Below are 25,798 nucleotides of genomic sequence, written 5' to 3' on the forward strand. Positions count from 1 at the left end.
CTCCGCGCCGCCCGCCTCCCCACCCCCACCCCCCCGCCTGACGCGCCCGCTTTGTTCGCCTTGCTCGCCGTCCACGCCCCGGCCGCCTCCCGTACCGAGCCGTGGGCAGCCTCGAGGAGAGCGGCTCTTGTCAGCTCGCCCGTGGGGGGGGGGGGATGCGCGCGCGCGGGCGCGCCCCCCCGTTTCTGGAAGCCTAATGGATCGGTCTATAAACCGCGATCACCCCCACCCCTTGCCCAAAGCGGGGGGGGGGGGTTAAGAGGCATCTCTGGAAAATCAAATAAATAAATAAAATCAAACTGAGGAGGAAGGATGCTATCAACGTCTGACCAACTTAGTCAGAGGAAGGAGTCTGCTGCTGACATCTTTCTTGAGCGATGCGGGAGCCCAAGAGAAAAAAAGGGGGGGGGGGCGGAATAGTATCGTTCTATTCTTTAAGGCAACCAGAACAATCATCCTTCTCTAGTCCCCAATGTGAGCGCTCGTTTGCGTCTTACATAAATGAGGGTTACATCCCATGCGCCCGATGAAGCACACTCTAGTCTACGAAAACGCGTCTCGTCATAAATGCGCTAGTCTTCAGGGTGCAACAGGACTCTTCCTACTTTGGTCTCCCCCTCGAAATATGCTGTGAAGTTGGCAGGTGAGGCCAAACTTCCCAGGCTGAAGAGAACTGCACAGACGACTGTCTCATATGGACGGTCTCGCCCAGCATCTGTGGCTGCAACTGCTGGTCGACACGCGTTTGTCTATATCCGCCCAGTTATTGCCCCCCCCCCAATTTGGAAGTAGTGTTGATGCACACATTAGAGTGTCCAGATGCAAAAGAGGGGTGTGTTCGTGCCCCTCTACTAGTTGTACGGAAGAGGGAAACTCAGCAGGTGACCACTCTGCACCTGCTGAAGTGCCCTCTCCTCGGTCACAAAAGATGCCACAGCCCTATCCCCTTTTGCATGTCGATGTCCAAACACACTTGGGGAATGCCGTGAAAGGACACGAAGAGCCCATTTTTCAAGCGCTCCTTCCACTCTCTGAGCAATAGGATGTTGCGTTCTGCTGGGTGACATGGGAATAACGCTCTACCAACTGTGCACAAGGAGCACAACCTGAGTTTTTGTTGCAACTACCCAAGGACTGAAGATTGTTAGAGGAATGAAACCAAAGTTAGCTTGCTCAAATCATCTGTGTTTTGGAAGAATTATGCCTTGTCGGCTTCAACAAGAATTAGGTGTGCACAAATGCAGCAGCTGTTACCAAATGCTACTCAGTAATATGAAACCTGCGTACATGGAATGTATCAGCCAGCGTTCCATAGAGGTGCACAGAAGACAATCGGTGTTTTTAAACCTGCAAGTAAATTTCTACTGAAATGAATGGAACCTGAATTATTAGAGGAGCTAAAGACCTATTAAGGCTGTATTTCAATACACACTTGCCTCTGAGTAAGGTTCAAGAGATCTTGTTCCTAAGGTTACCCTCCAAGCAAGCTTGATATCCACAATTTAAGATGGCAAAGACGCGGTCATTAAAACTTCTATTCACTATTGCCACCCCATGAAATTCCAGCAAGAAAATGGTGGCGTAATGGATCCATGGTTTGCAAGGGCAACCAGAGAGTTTGACTTACTGGACTACAGTTCCCAGAATCCACCATCCGACAGAGCCATTGACAATGAAAATGCTATTTTCATGTTCATAATAACAAGTTTTGTTTGGCTATGGTGCACAGAACATGGGGATCAGGACATTTGTGTCTCTTCTAGTCTTCTTTACTCTGAGGAACTTTTCGGATTTACAAATGAAAAGGGAGCATTAGTTTCCTGGCATATATTCCAAATTTCACGTCACACACTTTGACTTTGAATAATTGGCTTGGCAACCCTAACTGAAACTGACAGTTTGCTGGAAATGCAGAGGCAAATAACTAAAATGAGTTTCAAAAAAAGAAAGGGAAAGGAAAGAAACTAAGATATCATGGAACATGAAAATCCAATTTACAAGCAGCACGTCATATATTCCCTAACAAAGAATTGTGAGTTCATTAATGCCGGTGTGATAAGGGCTCCTGCAAACTTCTGAAGTAAACTTCACAAACAAAAAGAGCTGACGTCTTCAGGATCTTCCGGATGAAATTTGTCATAGTCATAGTTTTCACTAGTTTCTTTGTGGCTAATACTAGGGGTAGCAGTTCAGCCTCAGGTTCAGAGGGAAGTATGGTTTTACCAAGGCTGGAATTCATTCTGAGACTCATACTGAACCATTCAAAGATAACATTTCCAAAAGGCATGACAGCAGGAACTTTTTAAACCATTTTAAAGTATTATTTTTAACAATTAAAACAGCACAGGAAACAAAACAATTGAAATGGTTAGAAGATACTCACTGTGCACTTTTAAAAAAATTACTACAGATACTGTTTCACCAGCCACTTAACTTCAGAGGAGCTAGAAACTTGATGTAGCAGTAGGTCATCTAAGGATCATCTCTTGAAAGCAGATTTATAAAACTCATAGGGGAGACACTGTAGGGACCAACATAAACTGTACTTTAATAGCAAACATATAGTGTTAGAAGTCCATTGTTTATGCCTCAACTACACTTGTTGCCAATCAACTAACTATAGTTGAGAGAAATTAACAGTGCTTGTCCAAACCACAGATGAAATGACAATGCTTTTCAAAATGTGTTACAAGGAATCCTTCCCAGAACTTGAAATTTTATTTTAACTGCAGTTCCCAGAATGCTTCATCCAGCATAAGCATACTCACAAGAGGATCATGGGAGATGCACTTCAGGATTCTCCCTCTTTGAATTTTTGACTCTAGGGTTCCTTGGGAGCTTCTTATGGGGTTCCTCAAGGAGAGAAGCCTTGAAGACAAAGACTACAGGTAAACATTCCCTGAAAAGTATGCTTACAGAAGAGTGTCAAGTATGCTGCTGACATTGCATCTGCACATAACACAATATCTGTGGTGTAAGCTCCAAGAGGCCTGGTCAAAACTCTGTATGAACAGATTGATCCATATATTCCATAGAAGCCAAGTCCAAGTGAAAAGAATTTTCTGAAGACAAGAATAGTGCCACAGCTACAGTATATACAACGTTGGAACCTTGGTATGAACATAGTAAGGAAGTCAGAGGCTGTCTCAGAAATAATTCCCCAGTTACACCATATATTTCCCAACATCAGGACCAACCCTGTTCTCTTCCAAGCACTAAATCTATTTCTGTATAGTTCTGAATACAGCAGAGTCTACCTCATTTCTGCATGCAATGACAGGTTCTAAGGAGACCAATTAGTTCCATTTGGAAAGAGGCCAATGGGAACATTTTTAATATTTGTGTTTATTTCAAATATGCTGCGTGAATATAGATGGAAGCATGGAATAAACCTTCCAAAAGACAGCCAACATCTCTTGCTGCCACATAAATAGATCTTTAGAGAGACAGCAAGAACCCTACAATGCTTGTTGATCTTCTATGCTGGCAAGTTGCAGGCAGGTATAACAAGCCAAACAGGGTTTTAAAAGTAAACAAGATACTTAAGTAATACTTTTACCGTTCTCACTCCACAGTAAGTTTCCATGGCTGATGATGACCCAAAACTCCATTTGAACCTGGATGCCCTAGTCCATCACTCTATTCTAGTGGTTCCTAATCTTCGTTCCCCAGATGTTCATGGACTGCCACTCTCAGAAGTCTTCTCCACTAGTTGTGCTGTTAAGGTCTTCTGGGAATTTCAGCCCAAAAACATCTGGGGACCCAAGGTTGGAAACCATTGCCCTATCCACTACACTGGTTATTGTGCTGCTCCCATAGCTCACACTGCCTATATCACAAAGCTCACAGGACTCCAAACCACCCCAGTTTCTGTCATGACTCAAAACTGCAAACTGTTCTTCTTGACTCAAGCAGACCACAGCTTGTAGGTAACACATTACAAAACACTCCTAATAGATTTCTTTTTGCCCACCCACTCCCAGAATAATAAGAGGGACACAGGTGTTGGAATTAACTAGGGCCACTTTATTAACTAAACATTTTAACCACCCTCAACTTGCAGAGGTGCCTGAATGTAGTGTGGAAACCTGGAACAGGCTCCAGAGGTACCTCTCACTCCTTCCCTCACATCAACAGCTCAGTTCCAAACCATGGTCTGAGTTGTCCCCAGAGCAGCATGGTCTCAGCCCGCTTAAACGGGGAGTCCCTCCCCAGCCACCAGCCACCCAGTCCTTGAAATTAGATGAGCAGCAGCTGGGCTGCCCCCCCCTACGCACCCCTCATGATGGCAAGTGAATCTCAGGATCCTAGTTGCTGCAATGCTGTGCGCAATAGCACCTGGTGTGCCTAGTGGGAGCTCACAGAAACTGATTTCCCATTCCACACTACTGACGATGTGACGTATTTAAAGCAATCCACCATCAAGTGACCCTTAATGGGTGACCCGTATGGGATAGGCAAAAATATGACCGTTGATAGTTTATACAAATTTGGTAAGACAGGCCCCAAATTCCTGTCTGGCCCTGAAGTGACCACATAAGCCACACTGAACCCAGGGCAGGTGGGTGGGTTGCTAATTGTGGCTGGAGGTGGACCAGCTTAATAAAGATCCAGCATAGTCCCACCCTCAGCCCTGCCACATGTAAAGCATCCATAGGTGCTTTCACATGCCTATTTCTCCCCAGAGGAGAAATAGGCAGGGATCCATGGAGGTGAGCATTCCATTAACCAAGTATATCTCTATTATTATCGCTCCAATTTCATAGTTATGAATGCAACAAATCATGTTCCTCATCCCAGTTCTGCCCTTCTTACTGGTTGGACAAGGGATCTAGGTGAGCCATTTCATCAACTACAGCACCATCTTTTTAGTCTCTCTTTGCTCTCATGGAGCTGCCTCTCTTGAATATCCATCAGCTATCCCTACTCTTTTGACAAGTCAGAGTGCTGGCTAGGCATAGCCTCAGGCCAATTCACACTGATAGCCTCACTCCTATAAATCTGCCAGGAAAACCATAACAATCTGCTAGATGTCTTTTGTTCTACCTCCTATGGATTACTTCAGCACCTTGTTTCGCATATCTTATTTTAAATTGTTGTAATCACCTTGGAATCAATTTTCAATTACTAGAATAAACAAATAAACTATCAAAGACAGTGAGGAGTGACCTAACTTTCAACGGACTCATTAAACAAGTACTCACAATAAAAGGTTGTTCATATTTTCCCCCATGTAGTCAGTGTACGTATAAGCTATAATGGTAATGTGATGTATATATGGCCACACCTACATCACACAGATCTGCTAATGTCCATTTCCCAGCAGCCAAGCGCCGAGAGAGAAAGATATGATAAGGACACACATGTCTTTAGGTGAAATTGGGAATCGGTGATCTCACATTGGCGTGGCTCCGTTCCTTCTTGGAGGACCATCCCCAGAGAGTGCAGCTTGGTGAGATTATTTCCACCCCGTGAATCCTCAATTGTGGGGTTCTGCAGGGGTCAGTCATCTCACCAATGCTATTTAATATCTATATGAGGCTGTTGGGTGAGGTCATCCGAAGTTGTGGGGCTCGGTGCCATCAGTATGCTGATGACACCCAGCTCTACCTCTCCTTTTCTTCTACTGCAGTGGATGCTGTTCTGTCCCTTGAACACTGCTTGGGGACCATTCTGGGGTGGATGAGGGCAAATAGACTGAGGTTGAATCCAGACAAGACAGAAATCTTGCGTGTGGGCGGCCCCGGCGTCAGTGGGTTGGGAAACTCCCTCTCCTTTGGTGGAGTGACCCTCTCCATGAAGAGTGAGGTTTGCAGCTTGGGCATCTGCCTGGACCCGGATCTCATCATGGAAACCCAGGTGGCATCTGTGGTCTGGGCAGCCCATTTCCATCTCTGGAGGATTGCCCAGCTGCGTCCCTATCTAGACGTGGGGGCACTCACGATGCTGATTCATGCCTTCGTAATCTCAAGAATAGACTACTGCAGTGCTCTCTATGTGGGGCTACCCTTAAGGATGATGCGGAGACTTAGACTGATCCAGAATTCAGTGGCCAGATTAATAACCGGGGTGAAGAAATTTCAGCACATCTCCCCCACTCTGGCCGCCCTTCATCGGCTTACCGGTTCATTTCTGCATCAACTTCAAGGTTATGATGATAACATTTAAAGTTGTAAAAGGTTTAAGTCCTAGGTACCTATCAGAAAACCTGTTCCCAGCCAGATCTGTCTGTAATACCCGTTCCTCACAGGCAGGGCAGTTGAGGGCCTTGACCGTGAAGGAGGCACAGAGGGAAAGAATTAGAAACCGGGCCTTCTCAGTGGTTGCCCCCCGCCTATGGAACAACCTGCCTATTGAGATCTGCCTGGCACTCTCACTGGATGGATTCAAAAGAGCATTGAAGACTTGCCTCTTCTGCCAGGCTTTCCCAGAGCACTAGGATCTTGCCTTCCCTTTTTACCATTTTTTTGGCTATCCTCTCTATCACCCTTTCCACCACCTTACTGCCATCTGTTTTAATTTCTGATTTGCTATGTATTAACTTATTTTTTATCATGTTTTTAATTTTTTTCTCTCCTTATATTGTTGTTAGCCACCCAGAGTGGCCTGGTTGCCAGATGATGCAGGATATAAATTCAAATAATAAATAAATAAATAAATCCTTTTTCTTTTTCTTTCTTTCTTTCTTTCTTTCTTTCTTTCTTTCTTTCTTTCTTTCTTTCTTTCTTTCTTTCTTTCTTTCTTTCTTTCTTTCTTTCTTTCTTTCTTTCTTTCTTTCTTTCTTTCTTTCTTTCTTTCTTTCTTTTTTCAAAAGGTGATGGGATATCTTTGGGAAAACATGCACACATGTTCCTAGAGCTTTTGGTCTGATATAGCTTTTCTTTTTCAGCTTGTCTAACTCTGCATTTTTCAGAACAGGCATGGTGACATAAGATTTCCTGACAAGTAAAAGAATGTACACGTTTCTCCATTGTATGTGTTGCTCTTACTCACAATTTTGCTTCACCATTTCATTAAGTCCAAAACAGTCTTTCAACATATTTTGGCACAAAGGCACTATAGCCACATACCAACTGTTCTTTCTTCTGTTCTCTCCCAGAAACCATGGTACAGATCATGTGCTCATCTTCTGAAATTGCTTAGCACTGAGTAATTAATCCTATTTGATTAATATGAGGATATGAGAATATGAGACACAGTTTTGTTGGAATCTATGTATAGTCTATGTATACTTACATTTTAAAAAACCAAGAAATTAAATTCTTCAAACAACCTTTCAGTTAATGAATGTGGGATATTATGCTTCTGTATCTATAATTTAAATTGCCAGTAAATGGACTGATATCCCTGCACATACCCACATTGTCAGCAAGAAGAAGGATGCCAAGTTTACATAGCAAAGGACAGTCTGAAACTACCAGTCACACTTGTCAAAAACAAACAAATAAACAAACAGCAATGATAATTGCTTTATATTTGATGCGAGATGGTTAACTTATGAAAAAATGAGTTAGCTTCCGGGATTTTCCCTTGTGTGGTGTCATTTTGTGAATGATAGTGAACACAAGAAGGTATTCTGTAGACCATCTTGACTGTTGCCATTGGTGTTATCAACATTCAAACTGCCTTTTTAATGTTTGCCATCCTTTTCCTGCTGGCTACAGGAGCATAATATGGTGCAGCAAATATTGGGCCATTTTGAATCATGGATAAAGAAGCACAATGTCCCACATTCAAAAAGCAGAACTTTCTTTCTTTCTTTCTTTCTTTCTTTCTTTCTTTCTTTCTTTCTTTTTCTTTCTTTCTTTCTTTCTTTCTTTTATTTTTATTTTTTGGAAGAATTGTATATTTCTTATATTAGTGAATGAAAACCAGTTTGACTACCAATAGACAGATAGCTAGCTAATCAACCCCTAAGTATTGTGGTGTGTAACTGGAGTGCTTGATTTAGACTGAAACAACCAATGCTCAAATCCCAACCTGGTTAAGATCACTGAATATACTGCTTCGAGCACTTCTTTAGAAGTTTGATATTTTAATATGTTCTAGTATATTCATGTGATACATTCCTGCTCCCTATCAAAAGGAAAGGGTTTTATTGGTGACTTCAGCAGAGAAAATACTGTCTGTAAGATTCATATAGAGCCTCGTGGTGCAGTGGTTAAACTGCTGTACTGCAACTAAAACTGTGCTCACAACCTGGGATTCAGTCCCAGGTAGCTGGCTCAAGGTTGACTCAGCTGTCTATCCTTCCGAGGTCGGTAAAATGAGTACCCAGCTCACTGGCGGGGGGGGGGTGTAGCCTGCATAATTAACTTGTAAACCGCCCAGAGAGTGCTTGAAGCGTTATGGGGTGGTATATAAGCAGCACGCTTTATACATGTGATATTGTCATCTCAGGTACTGGACTTTTTTGCTAGTTGATATATTTAGATACCCATCCTTATAGTGCTAGACATCTTACTGCTCATTTAAAAACCATGAGGAAAAAAATTAATCATATATAATAACATCCATTAATCCTTCTCAACTACCTTTCTGATGCATAGCATCCTGGACAGTTTAGACACATTTTTCTCTGTCACTCATCAACCTGCTATTTGTCTTCTTTTTATCACTGTAAATGATTCATATAAGAAAGCAGGTCTCATTAAAATAGGTGGCAGAGAAAGCTGTTTGTCCTACTAAATAAGCCCATGTGGAATTTAACTCTGAATATGGAGCATGGGAAAGAAGAACAGAAATGGAAGGGCAGGAGTAAAACAATTAAATGGATGATAATGTTTTGTAATATAAGAACAGAATTATAAATGATTCTCATATTTAAAAAAGCATAGGCTGCACTGAAATATGTTTAATGCTTTGAAAATGGGTTATGTTTTATAATCCCATTTGGATACTTTGGGGATAATTGTGACATATTTTTCAAAAATGAGAATTATTTGGAATTAATTAAAAACTACAACCAACAAAATTAGTGATGAATAAATTAAGTACTCAGTCCATAAAATTTGTTGCATTAGGCTTTCCCTACACAATAACAGAAATATAACTCATTATGTTTGTACTCTTTAACTTTATTACTATTACAACCATAGGTCAGCCATGCTAGATGTGCAAGACTAAAATACAGTAACAAAGCATATCATATTTACAATTGATACAAAGCAGACTGTAATTCAGATTACAATTAAGCATTAGTTCCTAATCTGATTACTGCAGTGATTTAGTTAGGATTTCTATTGTATAAAGTGCACAGAATTTTGTAATTTTGCAACCTTGTAATTTCGCTTGAGGAATCAGAAGAGTCAGAAAGAGGTATAACATTTATCAGTCTACGTGGGTAATGTTTTAAAATTGGGGGGAAAATAGATTTTGTGAACCTTTATAAAATGTGCAGTAGAATAGGACACGTCCCACAGTTGCCACCATACCAGATGGGCAGGGGCAAAAGTGCTAGTCACATGAGTAGTTTCCCTCTAAAAAAGGCGAAAGTTAGAGCATTTCAGTGGGCCTAGGTAAAAGTTCTCCAGTGGCTCACAAATTCTAAATTAGAAAGGTAATCTGCTGGAATAAAGATTTTGCTCTGATTCCCAACCACTGAGTAAAATGGGACCCATGCTCAGTTCAGTTGTATCCCAGATCTGCTTCCTAATAGTTTCTTTGGTAACATAGCCTGAACCATACAGAAGTTGGGCCAGTATCTGCCTTGGAATACTTTTCATATAGATGGTAGCTCTATATATCTGTTTTGAGGAGAAGAAGTACAGAATGGCAATAATGATTCCTTGAGCATTTTCAATGACATGGGCAATTGGGGCTTTCCACAGGCCAGTTGTCTGAAAAACAACCCCTAAATATTTACAGGTCTTGACCTGTTGGATGTTGTGCCCATCTATTTGCCATTTATATTTGCCAATATGTCTGTATTTTATACAATCAGTGCTTCTTTTTTCTAGAGAAAAGGGTAACAGAACCCTTCAATTATGTTTCCTTGGGAAAAGGTGTTAATTAAATTGTAACAAAGAATAATAAAAGAGCGGACAAGGATTATTAAGGATTAATAAGAATATATGGTATAACTCTCAAAAACAGGGAGAATTAGTTGATTTTACAAAAAGTTATATTGTACAACTAATCAAATGAGACATATGCCTGAAATTATATCTCAGGTTAATAACTGAATATGGTTAAATTTGGAATTGCAGGAATTGGTGGGAAACCTGAGGATATTTTTTAAATAAATAATAAGATCATTGTTTAAAAAAATAAGAAATCCTTCAAAAATAGAATATGTTACTAATTTGGAACAATAATAGAAAAATATTTATCCCATTAACTTCTCCATTATATCCAGTTGGAGAAATTTCCAAGAAATTTGAAATGAATTTGGAGAATTTATTAAGGAAGAAACAAGTTATTATGTTAAAAGATTGATTGGAAAAGATGGGCAACAAAGAGCAAACAATTAGGGTTGAAAAGAATACAGTGGTGCCCCCCTTGATGATGAGCCCGCTTGACGACGAAATCGCTTCACAATGAGTTTTTTGCGATTGCTATTGATCCACTATGAAGTCACACCTGGGTAAATTCATTTTAATTGGCCACACAGGGAGTCAGGAGGGAGAAAACAGAAAACTGGCAAACAGCCTTGTTTGCAGCTTGCTAACATAGCTCTCCTATAGCCCTGCTGATATGCATAAGGCCTGGCTAAATGAGAACTACCTTAATTAGTGGTAAATGAGGGATGAACGGCAATTTCCTCTTCTCATTCTGTGTGTGTCTCTAGATGCTGGTACAAGAACAAATAAAGAAGCAGTATTATTGGCAAAAATCTGACCTTCCTGGTATTTAAACATTGCTCTTCCCAGCTGCTACACCATTCCTCCTTCTCTTGTCACCTAATCATCATCACTCCGTTAGAGCATTTGCTGAAAAATAAACACAAAAGGCTGGGGGTTGTGTCCCAGCTGAGCAAGTGAATAGTGCAGGGCTGGATCCGGCTTGTCCTCCCTCATGAGCCAAGAGGAAAGGGACAAGGTACTTGAAGGTGCTCTCCACCCTGCCAAAACACTTTTCTGTGCTAGTTTAAGCAATTGCAGTGCCTGAACCATTGCTTGTCAAAAAAAGGAGCCTCAGCGTTGGAGGAAAAAAACAATAGATGGGGATTCCATGCTGATTTGCATTGACTTTTGTGTTGTGTGGTCAACAGAAAACAATGAGAACCATGTTGTCTCAATCCCAGGGCATTTCCCACATTGTAAATCAATGTAGTCACACCCTACAATATAATTTCCATTAGCTGATGGGAGTTATAGACCAACACATCTGGAAATTACCAATAGGGATGGCTATTTCCTCTTGTATTACAATCTCCATATGGGTTGTCTCCCTTGCATAGCTAGTATGGGACACCAAAAGGGAAATTGTAAGGAGTTTACTGTAACCACATTCCTACACTTCAGCTCCTACGCAAATTGTGTGTGTATCCATGTGCTCTGTCTCTAACAAGAAAGCTGTAGCTGGGGCTACAAACAGAGTATGTATGTAATGTGTAGTTTGGTTTTTATGTTTACATCCCTGCATAATGCAAATGTCTTTTCGGGTGGCTTATACATGTCTCTATATCATGCCATGGTCTCATGATTAAGTGTCATTTTCTTGCTTGGTTTCTAATGATGGACAATTTAATAAGTTGTTTGGTCCTGAAACTGGGGACATTGTTTAGAATTCATTCAGGTCCCAAAACTACTACTGTCTATGATTTTTTCTGTGTAAATTCTTCTGCAAAACATGGTTCTTGCGGACTAAAATGTCTCCTGTGCAGATAAGGGTCAAAATTTAAGTGGAAGAGTTAGATCCAGCCAAAAGGAAGTATGCTTAAAGCTCATCCTTAACTTTCTTCTATTAAAATAAAGGGCAGTCTGATCTGATTTGCATTTTATTGTGGCCCCGTTTTAACTTCTGAAGTGACCAAAGTGTGCCTTCTTTAGCACGTTACTAGTCATATTTACTCAAGCTTTAGATCTACTGGTTCCAGGGATGCTTAATTCCCAAAGAGAGTGTGGCTCATCCTGTGGGTACTCTGGTTTTCCCTTTCTGCACCACCATGAATGTGTCATTCATGTTGTTTCTTCCCTCTATTTTTATTTAATATTCTGTGTGATTGATTTAATGCAATAAAAAGATCTAACAAATCCAATCAGTTCTTTGATAAGTAATTAATTATTCAGCATGTTGCAGAGCATTCTAATCGTTAAGACTCTAACCATCTAATTGATATTTCATTTCCCCCAGAGCACTGGAAGGTTTTCTTTTTCATTTTTTGGTCACTACTCAGATTTTCTAAGAAGTGCGTGAATGTTATTACCACTGAATAATGATGTCTGTAGCATGCAGAATATGAAGGTTTTTGAAAAAAAAATATTTTCTTTAAAAGCATCTAGTACACTCAGTCACAATTCATATCCTTTAAAGACTGGACATTTATTTAGGTTTTTTTGTGTGAACTCATACATTGGAGGATAAATTTTAATTTGTAACATCAGAATATAATAGCCAAATATATAATACAGTAAATTGCATTTGTACACATAAATACAAAAGTTGAGGTAGGGCCTCAAGAAGAATGATTTATTAAATGAATAGTGTATAATATATTATCGTAGGTGCTCTGCATGATACATAGACAGATATAGATATATGATATGCATTCTTTGAAACATAATGTATTTTTCCCATTAGCTTATATGTGGTGAAAATATAACGTCCTGATTAGGGTACATATCTTTATCCATAGGCAGCAGTACCCCTATAGAATGCCTGTAAATATTTATGACATTACGCAAGTAATTAATAATTAACCTATTCCATGATAGGTCCACGATAAAGTGCCTAAAAGACACGAAGTACACTATATACTCTAAGTGACAGACAACAATATATTCTAGTCAAACACGAATTATTTCTAACAATGAAATACACCTATAAGGCAAATGGTTACCTGAAGATGTATTTAAAACATGGTGGGCGAAATCATACTATTTCAAGCAACACGGTCCAGCCCAGCTTTCATATTTTAAATTCAGCCCCGCTAAAGCACCCTCACTCACGCACTCTTTCTTTGGTTATTGGCTGCCTGATGGTGTCACCAAGGCAGAAACCATTAATACCTTAATTATGTACATTTTTCCTCCCCTTTCGCTGAAGTTTAGAGTGGAATGGTAAGTTCCAGGCAGCTCAGTATGCAGAGTTGATTGCACGCAATAGCTTTCACTGCAGGTTAGGAAAACACTGAGTCACCCAAATGGTCAGTGGCAATGTTTAAGGACTTTCACTGAAATATTTCCTGGGAGCAGCCCAAGAAATATTACCACTGTACATCTTCCAAGCGGTGGTGGTGGTAGGGAAATCCTATTCAAGTCAAATTTTCGAAGAACACAGGTTCTGCCAGAGCAGCACAAGCAATGGCATCTGGTGGATTAACCTCTCCCTGTAGCAAAGGAACACCACCAGGGCTGTGACTGCAAGCATCAACATTTTATTCTCATTTTTTGCCCATTTGAGATAGAAAACCTGCAAAAGGTTCATTTTAATGGGAAAGGGGGAAAATAGCATCTGTGTGAAATAAGCAATGCTTCTAGTAAGAGTCCACTATAAACCCATAAACCACATAATTACTTATATATAAAAAAAAGATAAGAGGGAATTGAAAGGAAAAGCTTATTAATGCTGAACGACATCTTATAGTTTAAACAAAACTATAAAGTACAGTACAGGACATTATTCTTTATTTTTGTCCAGTGCAGAAGCATTATCAGTCCAATCACTGGAGCAGAACATAATAGAAACAACAGCCTAACTCAAATGAAATGCTAGCCTAAACATATCCCAAGTCTTTTTGCTTTTGTTTTGCTTTCTGGCTAAAGTTCTTTTTTTGTAAACTCACCTTTTAAAAACAAAGACTGCCGGGCTGAACACAGACATTCTATATAGGTGGCTCTAAAGAATTTTAAGGTGGAATATTCTGCATTAAATCTGATTTTAAATGTATACAACAGTACATCTGGCTTATTCAAAACTTAGCCTCATTTGTTAAACTCAAGGTGCCATATAGACAATTCACTATTAGATTATCAATTTTTCCCCTATAAGGTCAATGGCTATAGAAATAGATATGTCACCTTTCTATAAATATGGCTTTTAAAAATCTCTTTTATATATTTTAAAATTACAGTTTACTAAAATACTTTGATGGTCTCTAGGAAGTGCTCATAGAATATGTGCAGTCACTACTAGGTAATCTGAACAGCTGTGAAATATGTTTTATTATTACATAACAAATTAGAATCAAATACTATACTTCAGTTTTAAGATGAACGAATGCTTTCGCTTACCACAGAAATGATGGGAACAGCAAAGACTGCTTTTCTTTTTTAAAAATTTATAGATTTTTATACTGTAGGCACTAGAGAGAAACTAAAATTAGACTGTTCTTGTTGAGCACCCTCAACTGAAGCTTTCATGTCAAGAGGAGTTTTGCCATCAGATTCAATAGAAAATTACTACCATTTGTAAAATAGGAAGAATTTAAAGAGATATATTTTCCCCTAAAAGACAGAAGTATTCTACATCATATGCTTGCTCTAGATTACACGTTTTGTAGTTCTCCAGACCAGGCATTTAATCTAAAAAAAATGTTTTTATAGATTTATGTGGCTAGCAGTAACTTATAAGACCATCAGAGCCACAGAAGTTCAGAAAAACCATTGAAAAGTTTTTTCACATTGGGTCCTTGTTTGTGAAGAGCTTGTAGCCTACAGCTGCAACAACAAACAGGATCCAGATTTTAGCATGCGCCCCCACACATTGGGAGTTTATTGCCAACAAATGCCAAATCCTGCATGTGGTGTCAGCTGAGCACAACTGGCAGGCAACCCATAAACAATGGCTTCTCACGCCAAGCGTATGCCAGGTGGTTGTAAAATCAGCCCTAATTCCGTCATCCATATTTTGAGGTCAGCATTGCAGTTCATTTCAGTTCCAAGAAACATATCTTAAGAAAATCTTATTATATGAGCAGGTTTAGTAAGGCAATCCTCTTGGATGAGTGGAAGACTGAAGCCAGACTCTCTTTCAGAAAAGCAGCTGAGAAGGTTGCAGAATATCTGGGAAGAATTTAGGCAAACTTAAACACACTGAAGTCCGATGGATGTCAGCTGGAGAGAGTCTGGCACATACCTGCAAAAAATATTTAATTTTGGCAGGCTTGTGTCTTATTTGACATCCTAGGAAACAGTGTCTACTCTCCAGTGGATGGGTGGAGTATAATATCATTCAGTTTGTGGACCAGATTCAATGTCAGAAAAGTTCTGGTAAGGGGGCACATTCAAGCTGTGAAGGAGAGTGTGACAAAAAAAAAAAGAACCAGTACATTTTAGCTTGAACCTCTTACTGTAGCAACCAAGTCATAGAAGACACATTTCAACTTGTTAGAATGGCAACTATCAATATAAAAGCTGGAAAACCCACCAAACAGTAGTGTCATGCAGAAGAAGACATGACCTTCTGGAGACCACAGAGGGCTGGACTTGAACCCAGAAGGGCCAGATTCGGTCCCTGAGCTTGAGGTCTCCCACCTCTGCTCCAGTTTGCATTTGCACTGCTGTGGTTTCAAATAAAGAGTAGCAGGGTGTGCTGAAGCAGACAGTTATATTCCGTAAGAAGGAAAACACTTGCCTAGAACAACAGATACTGTAACATGGAAACTTAAAGGTGCCTTATACCAGTCTGAAATCCCAATAGTTAGCACCATAAATTGCACTAAAGTAGGCCCATCTGATTCAATGAAACAGGCAGAAGAGATGACTCACCAAATCCTCACTCATTCAATGGGCTTAATATAGTGCAATGCAGTATGCAAAGCAACAGGATTTCAGCCACTGATTGAGACTAGTGGCCCATCTAATATAGTGCTATTTATATAACTAGCAGTGTATCTCCAAAAGGATTCTTTTCCAGGGGTCTATTTGCTAGAGATTTCACCTGGAATCTTCTGCATCTAAAGCATTAATTCTATCATTGAATTACAACCCTTCCTCAGCATTCATGAACAGTTGGTTTGTTTCCTACCAAATATATAGGGGGAAATGATAAGCCCCCATCAAGGTTTAATACCTTGTCTGCTTAAGAGTGTTAGAGCAATTATTGGGAGAGGGCTTTTTTTTTAAAAAAAAAAAAATTGCCCTAAAACTGCCCTAAAAATATAGTATTTTTAATCTTGTGACATGAAAACATATAAAGGGCTCCAGAAAAGCAAGGTTACTGAGATCAAAAGAGTTCTTTGGCAACCACCTATTTTGTTTTACTATTGAAAAGATATAAAAATAATAAACACATGACAGCTGAAAACAATTGTTTTGAAAACGGTTATGTGAGGATGCTTACATAGATGCTTTAAAGCTGTTTTAGACACTGAGAGGAGAAAAAGTAAACAGCTGTCGCTAAAAGATGGGGTAACCACTGCTTAGCAAATTAAGTAATATAAGAGTATAAATAACCAGTGATTTTTCACCTCTGAATCAGAAGAATCAGCAAGTGCCAGTTGTGAGAGACATCTTATCCAAGGAGACAAGAAAGCAGCTCTGGAGAGTAAACAATAGATTTCACTTAGACTGTAAAAATAGCACAGGTGAGCTCTGTTTAGAAATGTTTTCCTTTGTGTCTTAATATGCTTGGAACTAAATAATTTTTTTTACATATATTTTTCTTTTAAAAGATTGAATACTTTTCTATGCCTTACACTGCTTTTAGATTTTTAAGAACTTTGATATATTTTAGAAATGTAGTCTCTGCCCTTTTGGGCTATAAACCCCTTTATTCTATATGAATTCTATTCTACATACAATTGAAGTTTTCTCGAAGGCTTTCACGGCTGGGGTCTGGTGCTTGTTGTGGGTTTTTGAGGCTCTCTGGCTGTGGTCTGAAGGTTGTTCTTCCTGACGTTTTGCCAGTCTCTGTGGCCAGCATCTTCAGAGGACTGGAGTAGGAACTCGAGCATGGACTGTGTTCCTACTCCAGTCCTCTGAAGATGTCGGCCACAGAGACTGGTGAAACATCAGGAAGAACAACCTTCAGAACACAGCCAAAGAGTCCAAAAAACCCACAACAACCAATTGAAGTTTTGTATTTGCATGTCTGCAGCTTTTCATAGTTGTAAGACTGCATTGTATTTAAGCATATGTGCATAGAGTTTTGCATAACGGTAAAACTTTTGGATTTTAAGTATTAGTGGCTACAATTTTTCCTCACAACTATATGACTGCATTCAATATATTTTCAAAATATGGAATATATTTTCAAAATATGGAACCTAGAAGCTAAGTACAAATAAAACTTGTAAAAAAATCAATTTTGAGGTTACTGGAATCATTGCAACAAAGAAAATACTCATATTCAGATACCCAGATTAATTCTGAAATGCTTGTCAATGATTGTCTGATTTCATTCTGGGATTAACCCTTTACAGAGATAATGTCAGCTATGATGACTAACCATACGCTTCAGTAATTTGTCCTGTAAGTCTGCAGTTAAGTTAGCATGTAAGGGAAAACAAGATTGGTACATGTTGTCTTTTGTACCATAACAGCTACCAGTTTATATTGTTATTACTGTAACTGTTGGATTTACTTGTAATAAAGTCTAAAGGAAAATAAAATCTTCTACTCTACGAATTAGCTGCCTTCCTCTCACAATTAAATTAATTATAACATTTATTTTTTATTTCATAATATTTTACTTTGAATGCCCTTTAAGAAAAGTATATGATTAACCAATTGTTGTTTTTAATCATCATAAAATACTATAGAAATTGAATTTGCACATATTAAGTGGCTAAATTTGGGCTAGGCCCTGAAAATAAGTAAAGAAAACAGGAAAAAAATAGAAATTGCATGATATAAAGCTCTGTGATATAAACGGATTCCTACTACCACATAGCACTAGTTGAGCTAAAGTTCATTTTATCAACCACTTAATCAAAATCTATGCTGATCATTCATTTCAAGAATGTGACAGTTTTCTTCTCCAGACACTGATGTTTGAAAAGTTAATTTCCAACTCATATTTACAAAATTGCATTATGCCCTGAACAAGGTGTGGATCTTCAAAGCATGGCTCAGACAAAAAATAAATCCCAGGCCAAATCTAAAATAGGAGTTCCCCATTGAATCATCTGGCAAAGATGCCCCCAGCATTGAATTAAGGCTGGTAAGCTCATGAAAAGTGCACATTCTTAACAACTCAAGCTACATCAGGATCTAGGAAGATCCTTAAAGGCACACACAACATGCGGAAAAAAACACCTGCTCAGTGGAATGAAAGGGATCTTGCACATGCCCCTTTATTCCACTGAAGCATTTGTAGAGAAGATTCCAGCAGATTGTGCTTAAAGTAGGGGCGGGGCTTGCATTTTTAAAATTACATTTAAAAAATCTATCTCACATTCCAATTGATGTCAATTTGTTTGACTGTGCTTCTGTCCACTGCCCAAGGACTGACAGTCATCCAGTAGCAACAAAGAACTGGCAACACAGTTTGCCCTATGGAAGAGAAAGTTCAGCAAAATGATTCTAGGCAAACCTTCCAGCCAAAATTAAGCACACTGAATTCTTTGTCTCATTTAATGCAAACCATTTAAGCAAGGTTTAAAAGTTTCCCAGTAAAATGAATGGCCCAGGCTTAACTTTGACTGGAACATGCCCCCAAAACTTGTATATTTTATATGAAAATAATGTAATTATTTAGATATAATTTTTTTTAAAATGTACATTAAAGTTTAGTCATTTTAGCTTCCATTTTTTAAAACTTTTCCCTCCAAAAAGATGAAAACGACACATCTACAAATTTTCAAACTAAAGATTTACCTGAGACCCTGTAATGTGAAGACAAACAGACAAAAGGAAAGATATGATATGCTATGATCAGTCCCCTGAAAGGAAGTACAGTTAGATTGGATATTACAAACACCAGGAGGGGGAAAGAAACAAGCAAAACTACTCTAAAACTCACCATCTCTACATTGGTTGCTAGATATTTTATAGGGACATAAAACAGCACTAGTACACACTACATGAACACTGGTCACTTTTTAAAAACCTCATATATGTATGGGTATGATACAAGAGAATACTAATAACTGCCAATTATTAACGATATATTTTTCTCCCTCATTGTATAGTGCATTTATAATAAACGGGATTATTTGTATGGAGTCTTACAAGCTCTATTTTCAAGCTACTCAATAGGTTAAAAAACTATTTTCAGATTAACACTTGTATATCACTGCTCATATGGCAGTTCAGTGCTATGGGGTGTACTGTGTGCAATAACACAATGCAAACTTGTTTATGGATGCTGTGCCAAGAAGCTAAAATCTTACTTTTTCTTTTTTATAATACATTGTCCCTCTACTGCTGCAACTTGTGATGGTGGTTTGAAATGACTATGGTGTGGGAGTGAGGGAATAAAAGGAAAGTATGTACACCTCAGGATTGCTGTTTTGAGGAATAATTTGTCATTGTGAAGTTATGCATTGTATAGAATAATAATAATAACTATATTTATACAGGCTAATATCAGGGCTCTGCTACTTCGCTCACCCAGCTGGCTGAAAGAGAAGAATACATCGAAAGGCTGTATATAAAGAACTTTGTAAGAAAATAGCATGGGCAAATCACACAGCTGAACTACACAGATAAATGCTCACAACTGTTTGTTATATGGAAGCCAGGATATACAACTACTGTAGCAATATAAAATTAGGCACAAATTATATGATGGCTTCTTGAGAAGGAGAGATTGTAAACGGAAGTGAATAAAGCAAGGAAAACTTATCTTGGACAAACTTAGAACTAGGGCTCATGTTTTTTCCCCTCTTCAGTTTGCCAATAAAATGAAGACATTACAACTATTTGGAAGAACTGAAACATTTTTAAGGGGAAACGGGGAAAACCTAGTAGATTAGTAATTAAAAAGCATGAAATCAATTAAAACGGAGGTGCCCATCTGTCTCAGCTTGGCCCTCTTTTGTATCAGATTTCAGAAAAGAGATACAGCTTTATCTCAAATACATACCATCATGCTCTTATTTTTCTCTTCAAACATGTACTGTTTAAAAGCCTGAAATGCTCATTAATCTTCCTCCACACCACTGCCAAGTTGCATATTATATTAGTGCACTGGGTTGAAAGGCTGTCTCCTTGCATGCACAAAAAGCTGCTCAGCTTGTGCCATTGTAAGTAGCAGCCACTGAATGGAAGACATGTTGGCACAATCCATGGGCCAGGCTTGGCTTCTATGGTTTAAATAGTGGAGGACTTTATTCAGTTTCTATAGAGGCCTCCTGGATTTAGATCTGGCATTACAGAGGTAGAATCTAGTCCCATAAACAATTCTCAAGCCTCATCTTGCAGAGTTCTATTGTTTCACCTACCCAACAACAACTCTGTATGTACATGACAAATATACTAACTATAGAGAGCAGAAGAAGAGGTGCAGAATACATCTATGCAGAACACAAGCTTTCAGAGATGGTGTTTTAGGATCAAATTTCAACATTTTCATTAGTAGAATTTAAGCATGGGAAAGACTTGGGCCTAAGAGAACTGGCTTCAGAATTGCCCTCCTGAATTGTCAGCTACAGACTATTACCCTGATATTTTTGTGTAAATATCCAATTGCAATCATAGATTTCATAAAGATACTGGATTGACTGTAACTTGAGGTAAATATATAGAAATGTATTTATTCAAATAGCAATGAAGCTGCTTGTTTGTAGTCTTCAGTTTTGTAGTTTCAGTTTTATATATAAAGGTATCTGCCCCAGATGTTTCCTACATATAATTTCAGGTCCTTTAAAAATCAATAAGCGTGGAGCAGGAGCCTGAGATATTGAAACTTTTTCCATAGTCAGGGAAACAGAGGACTAAATTTAATTGCTAGTCCCAACTATGGAAGACATCAAATTGTAAATCAACAAAGTCTACTCTGTTTGTGACTTAGTTTACTCTTGTACATTGTCAATTTAGCCCTGTCTTCAGCATCTATAACATGTCATAAAAAGGGAGGCTATGGAAACTTTTGTGCAAGGTTGACTCTGTGACATGAAAGACATATTTTTAAAAACATCAAGAAGATAGTAAGGATAGCTTCTATCCTGTTATCTCTATAGCATTATGTGTACCCAGCAGACCAATCCAACTATGTCTCAACAAAACTGAAACAGAGGGCAGGACTCACGGGCCATCCAGATGGTGCTAGCAACTTGTATTCCACTCATATGGCTGCCAAAACAATATATGAAATTATATTGTGTGAATTAGTCCTAAGAACAGAATCAGCGCAGCACTCTCAAGAACAATTTTCCCGTGCAACTGTTTGATTGTCACTGTTCCACATTCAAAGTATCCCTTCTTGGGCATAACTGTACACAAAGACAAAAACCCAGTACTTAAAGTGGTCTATCTAGTTCTTTACTACAGGCATGCAACAATATGTCTTACTTCTTAACCAACCACTTTCAGGCACTGAAAGAAAGAACGAACAAACAAAAGAATGAAAGGAAAGAAGGAAGGAAGGAATGGACTGTACAACATGGCTAGAAATCGGAGGATTACTAGCATGGTGTCTCCAGTTCAAAATCTTTTGGTGGCAGTTTAAGTCCAAGAGAAGATGTTCCCAGGGGGTCTATCATATTCTGGTAACGTTCACCACGATGTTGAGCCAAAAATGGCCCCCAATCTGGCTGTGGAGAGCAGACCAACTTGAGCCTCTAGAATTGAAGAAGGAAAATAGATCAGAATCTGTTGAACTTTCTGGTGCTAGTCACTCTACACAACACTATTAAAATATTCTGCTAATCAGTGTTAAATGTGATGCAATATGAACAAAGAATAAAAAGTCCTGATTTCAATTATCTAGTCTTCCCTACCAACTCTCACTCTCTATCCAGTCTTCCCCAGTAAGCACATTAAAACAACTCCTAGACACAGGCATCAGACACCAACATCACAGACTAAGGATATGTGCTCAATTATTTAGCCCACTTGTCTGAACAGTGGGATGCTGTATTTTTGTTTAGCAAATTTCCCAGAAGTACAGATGACCAAAAAGTAATACATTACTGGGAATGAACAAAGCTTTTAATTTTCATATCACCTACATTGAGCAGGGGTTTGGACTCAATAGCCTTATAGACTCAATGATTCTATGATATTCTGTGGTTCACACATTGGTTACAAAATCACTCGGACATGCATGTATATGTTTAACACATCCAACCAAAGTAGGGATCTGATCACTGGTTGCATCTTCATTTTCCCCGAAAAGATCTTGACCTAAGGATGTATTATTGTTTCATTATTTGTTATCACACATATAGATCTCTTCAGAATAGCCCAAACACATTATGTACATTTTTTTCAACAATTCAGACTATTAAGTATTCATTCTGCCCATCACAATCTACCACTTTGACTTCATGGTGTTAAAACACAGAATCTTTCAAATATTTATTTTGAGCTAGTGCGACTTAATTTGTACGGCAAATATTCAACCAGTATGTTTTTTTCATCATACATATTCTTATATTTTATAAGCTATGAAAGCAGATTAAGGATGGGCAACCAGCAACCAGCAGTCCTCAGACTAATGTCAAAAGGCCTCTGCAAAGGATCAGACAGGCCTCTGGCAAGAATCATCTGTTCTTTTCCTAGCAGGCCACTGGGCAGAATAAAAAAGGAAGGATGAAGGAACCAGAAGAGGTAGGAAATATAGGGTTTAAAAAAAAAAATAGAAGGGGCAGAAAGAGAGACAGAGAAGAAAGGTATTGTTGCTGTTTTTTGGCTGTCACCCATAGCATGAAAATTTTTCTTTTTCTTTTTTTCTTTTTTCTTTTCTCTCTCTCTCTCTCTCTTTTTGTGGGATGCTGCTCTCAGAACCTTCCTGTTGATGGATTCTGCTGAGCTGATGAGTTCAGAGACTTGTGGTCTGAAAAAAGCAACTTTCTCGAGCTTTGCCTTCATGCTATATTCAGCTGTTACCACTGATCCCCCAACAGATTGTCCTCAATAAAATACAGTACAACTCTTAAGAAAAATGGCTTCTTGCACTGGAGGTAGAACTTTGCACTTCCATTCTCAGCACTACAAACCCTGCATACTTTTATGCTTAGCAAGATCAAAGGAAACATTTAATGGGAATTCAAGATGCCAAGATGTGAAATTTTGTATGATAGAATGTTTAAATAATTAAGGGAGGTGTAGCAAAAGTAGTGCTGAAAATAAAACTGCTTCAAAATTGAAGCTTGAACAATAGTTTACCAAAATCACTACAGTTATAATTGCTTATGCTCTAGTTTAGTCTATTAACTACATAGTCTGAAGCTATTTTCATAGATGGGACTTAACTGAGAGTTAATTTTTTATAACTTAGAGAGTATGCCCTTGTAATACTTCTTTATTATTAAGTATTTGTAACACTTTAGTTACAGTCTTATTACTCCACTGCTAAGCATCATATTAATTTTATTAGAGCACTTTAAAGTTTTGTTAGAGTACTTACTTATCTTTTCTATTTAGTTCATCAAGTTTTCAAAGTTTTTGGGATATTCAATAGAGAATTCAATAGATAAAGAACAACGTAACACATTTATATCTGCTTGCATGTGACTGTTCAATAAAAAGAAGAAAAATGGAGCCTTCCTTGGACATTCAGTATATATGTCTTGCTTGGGGGTTAAAGGAGAAGAAAGAAAGAAATTGTACAAGGTGCAAAATATTCCTCTGGGTCATGCTGGCCTTTACCATTTGAGTATAAATGCCAGCTGTGATAAACACAGGCTTAAGATTTTCTCCTAGAGGTCTATAAAGTTCTGTAGGACTCTTAGGGAGAGGTCCAGATGTCAGATTCCCTGACCTGACACAAACAGGTTCCAAAAACACATCTAGTAATAAAAAAAACATTGAAAGGTAACAGCCATAGTTATGCCAGTGTACAAAACATATGGACTGTGGCAGTCAGATGTACACTGACGGCAGATACAACCTCTAACTATTCCTCTGCTGCTATGCTTTTTTATATGCTCCATGCCAGATTTTATTCTGCCATTTTGCCCTTGGTCTTATTGTCAATGTCTCGTTTTACGTTGTTTTTATTTGATTTGCTTTCATTATGTTTTAGCTGACTACCAACTTCCCAGAGTAGTGTATTGCACCAAGAGTGCATTGCACTAAGGAGGTGCATATACATTTAATTGATTGATTGATTGATTGATTGATTGATTGATTGATTAATATTAAAACTTCAAAGCAGACATTTCTAAGCAGAAACTATGACTTAAACTGCTGAGAAGTCATTCCAGGGGCATTTTCTAGGAGGAACTAATTTTATAAATCTATCCACCCATTGTTACAGGCATGGTCAATGGAATTCCTCTTCATCTTAGAGCTACCTTGAAATCCAATAAAAATAAACAGATTTACCATTAAATAAACTTTGTCTTGCTGGTATATTTGCGAAACCCTGAGTAATGTGGGAGGAACCCTTGCTCTCCAAAACCCTTATTCTCCAAAGCAGTATCGGTCCAGCGTGACACTAGCACTGAAAATCACCCACAGTGTGGCATTCTCCAACATTGTCCTAATAGTCTAAGAAAGAGTGGCACATGGGCGTATCTTGCCCACCGTTGTATCATGAGACCACAAATGATTGCCCAATCATACTAATTGTCTCACCTATTAGAGCTATATTTGAATGTCTGCAAACTCTCTTCTCCCATTGGATGTACAAGCTTCATGGAGAGGCTGTGATGATTTCAACATCATGCCTAGCCTCCTTTTGAGAGTATGCTGAGCATAAAGCCCTGCTTGTGGAGTAATGCAGATTGCACCACATATACAAATGTTCATGTTATTCAAGCAGTGTTGTTCACTGATTATTGGTGGTGTAAAAGTGCTCATACTATAAGTTATTTAATGACCAGGCTGGCTGAACAGGGTCCTACTATTATAGTGAAAAGGACTGGGGATTCCACCTCCACCATCCATGATGGCCAACTTTGGTGTTTTTTTTTTTTTTTTTTTGGTGCAAATTCTATCCTGTATCTTTTGGGGGGCAGGGAGATAAAATTTACCTCAATAAATTTTCCAGGAGCTATATGCATTTTTATAACAAACATAATGGGAATCCAGATAACTGAGCAAGCCAGCATCAGCCATCCTAGTACCATAGACCATCCAGGATAGTGGTAGGTGCCATAAGTCATTGGTTCCCACTGGTAGAAGCTGAAGCAAAGGATGAACTGGAAAAAAACAAGCAAACAAATACTTTTAATCATCAATACACTTCAGTACCACCAACATATGCATGACACAGAATTTTGTTTCTGTGAAAAATGTGTATTTATGCATGCATAGAAAACAATATACAATAATGAATGTATTTGAATCTCTGTGGCACCTTTGTAAATCAAGCACAGCTCTGCAGAAATCAACAGAATGAAGTCAAATTTACATGAGGGAATGGCACCAGAATCTTGTACTTCTAGTAAAAGAAAGCTTTATTGCACACACAGTCTATTGGCAGTATAGCTTAATGTAATTATCTTGTTAGTCTGTTGCACTTACTGTATAAAAAGCAGTGCCTCTGCTTACATTGGTGCATAATTCAGCAATGTATGCGAACTGCCTACCCACAGAATAATTCCATACAGAAGAGTTATGGTGTTGTTACCACAAATGAA

The 25,798-nt window shown here is 38.6% G+C and overlaps 1 protein-coding gene across 1 annotated transcript in view; it reads right to left on the bottom strand.

Annotated features, from left to right (window-relative positions):
- Positions 1-12,461: 12,461 nt before the first annotated feature.
- SLC6A5 (solute carrier family 6 member 5) overlaps positions 12,462-25,798 on the bottom strand; it is a 77,616-nt gene continuing 64,279 nt past the window's right edge. The window contains exons 12-13 of the mRNA XM_020782878.3: positions 25,190-25,357; positions 12,462-21,829 (exon numbers count right to left, since the gene is read on the bottom strand). Of these exons, the coding sequence (XP_020638537.3) occupies positions 21,674-21,829; positions 25,190-25,357 (324 nt within the window). The 3' untranslated portion in view covers positions 12,462-21,673. The remainder of the gene's footprint in view (positions 21,830-25,189; positions 25,358-25,798) is intronic.

Source organism: Pogona vitticeps, chromosome 1, assembly GCF_051106095.1.
Source record: "Pogona vitticeps strain Pit_001003342236 chromosome 1, PviZW2.1, whole genome shotgun sequence".
In the NCBI taxonomy this organism is placed as follows: Eukaryota; Metazoa; Chordata; class Lepidosauria; order Squamata; family Agamidae; genus Pogona; species Pogona vitticeps.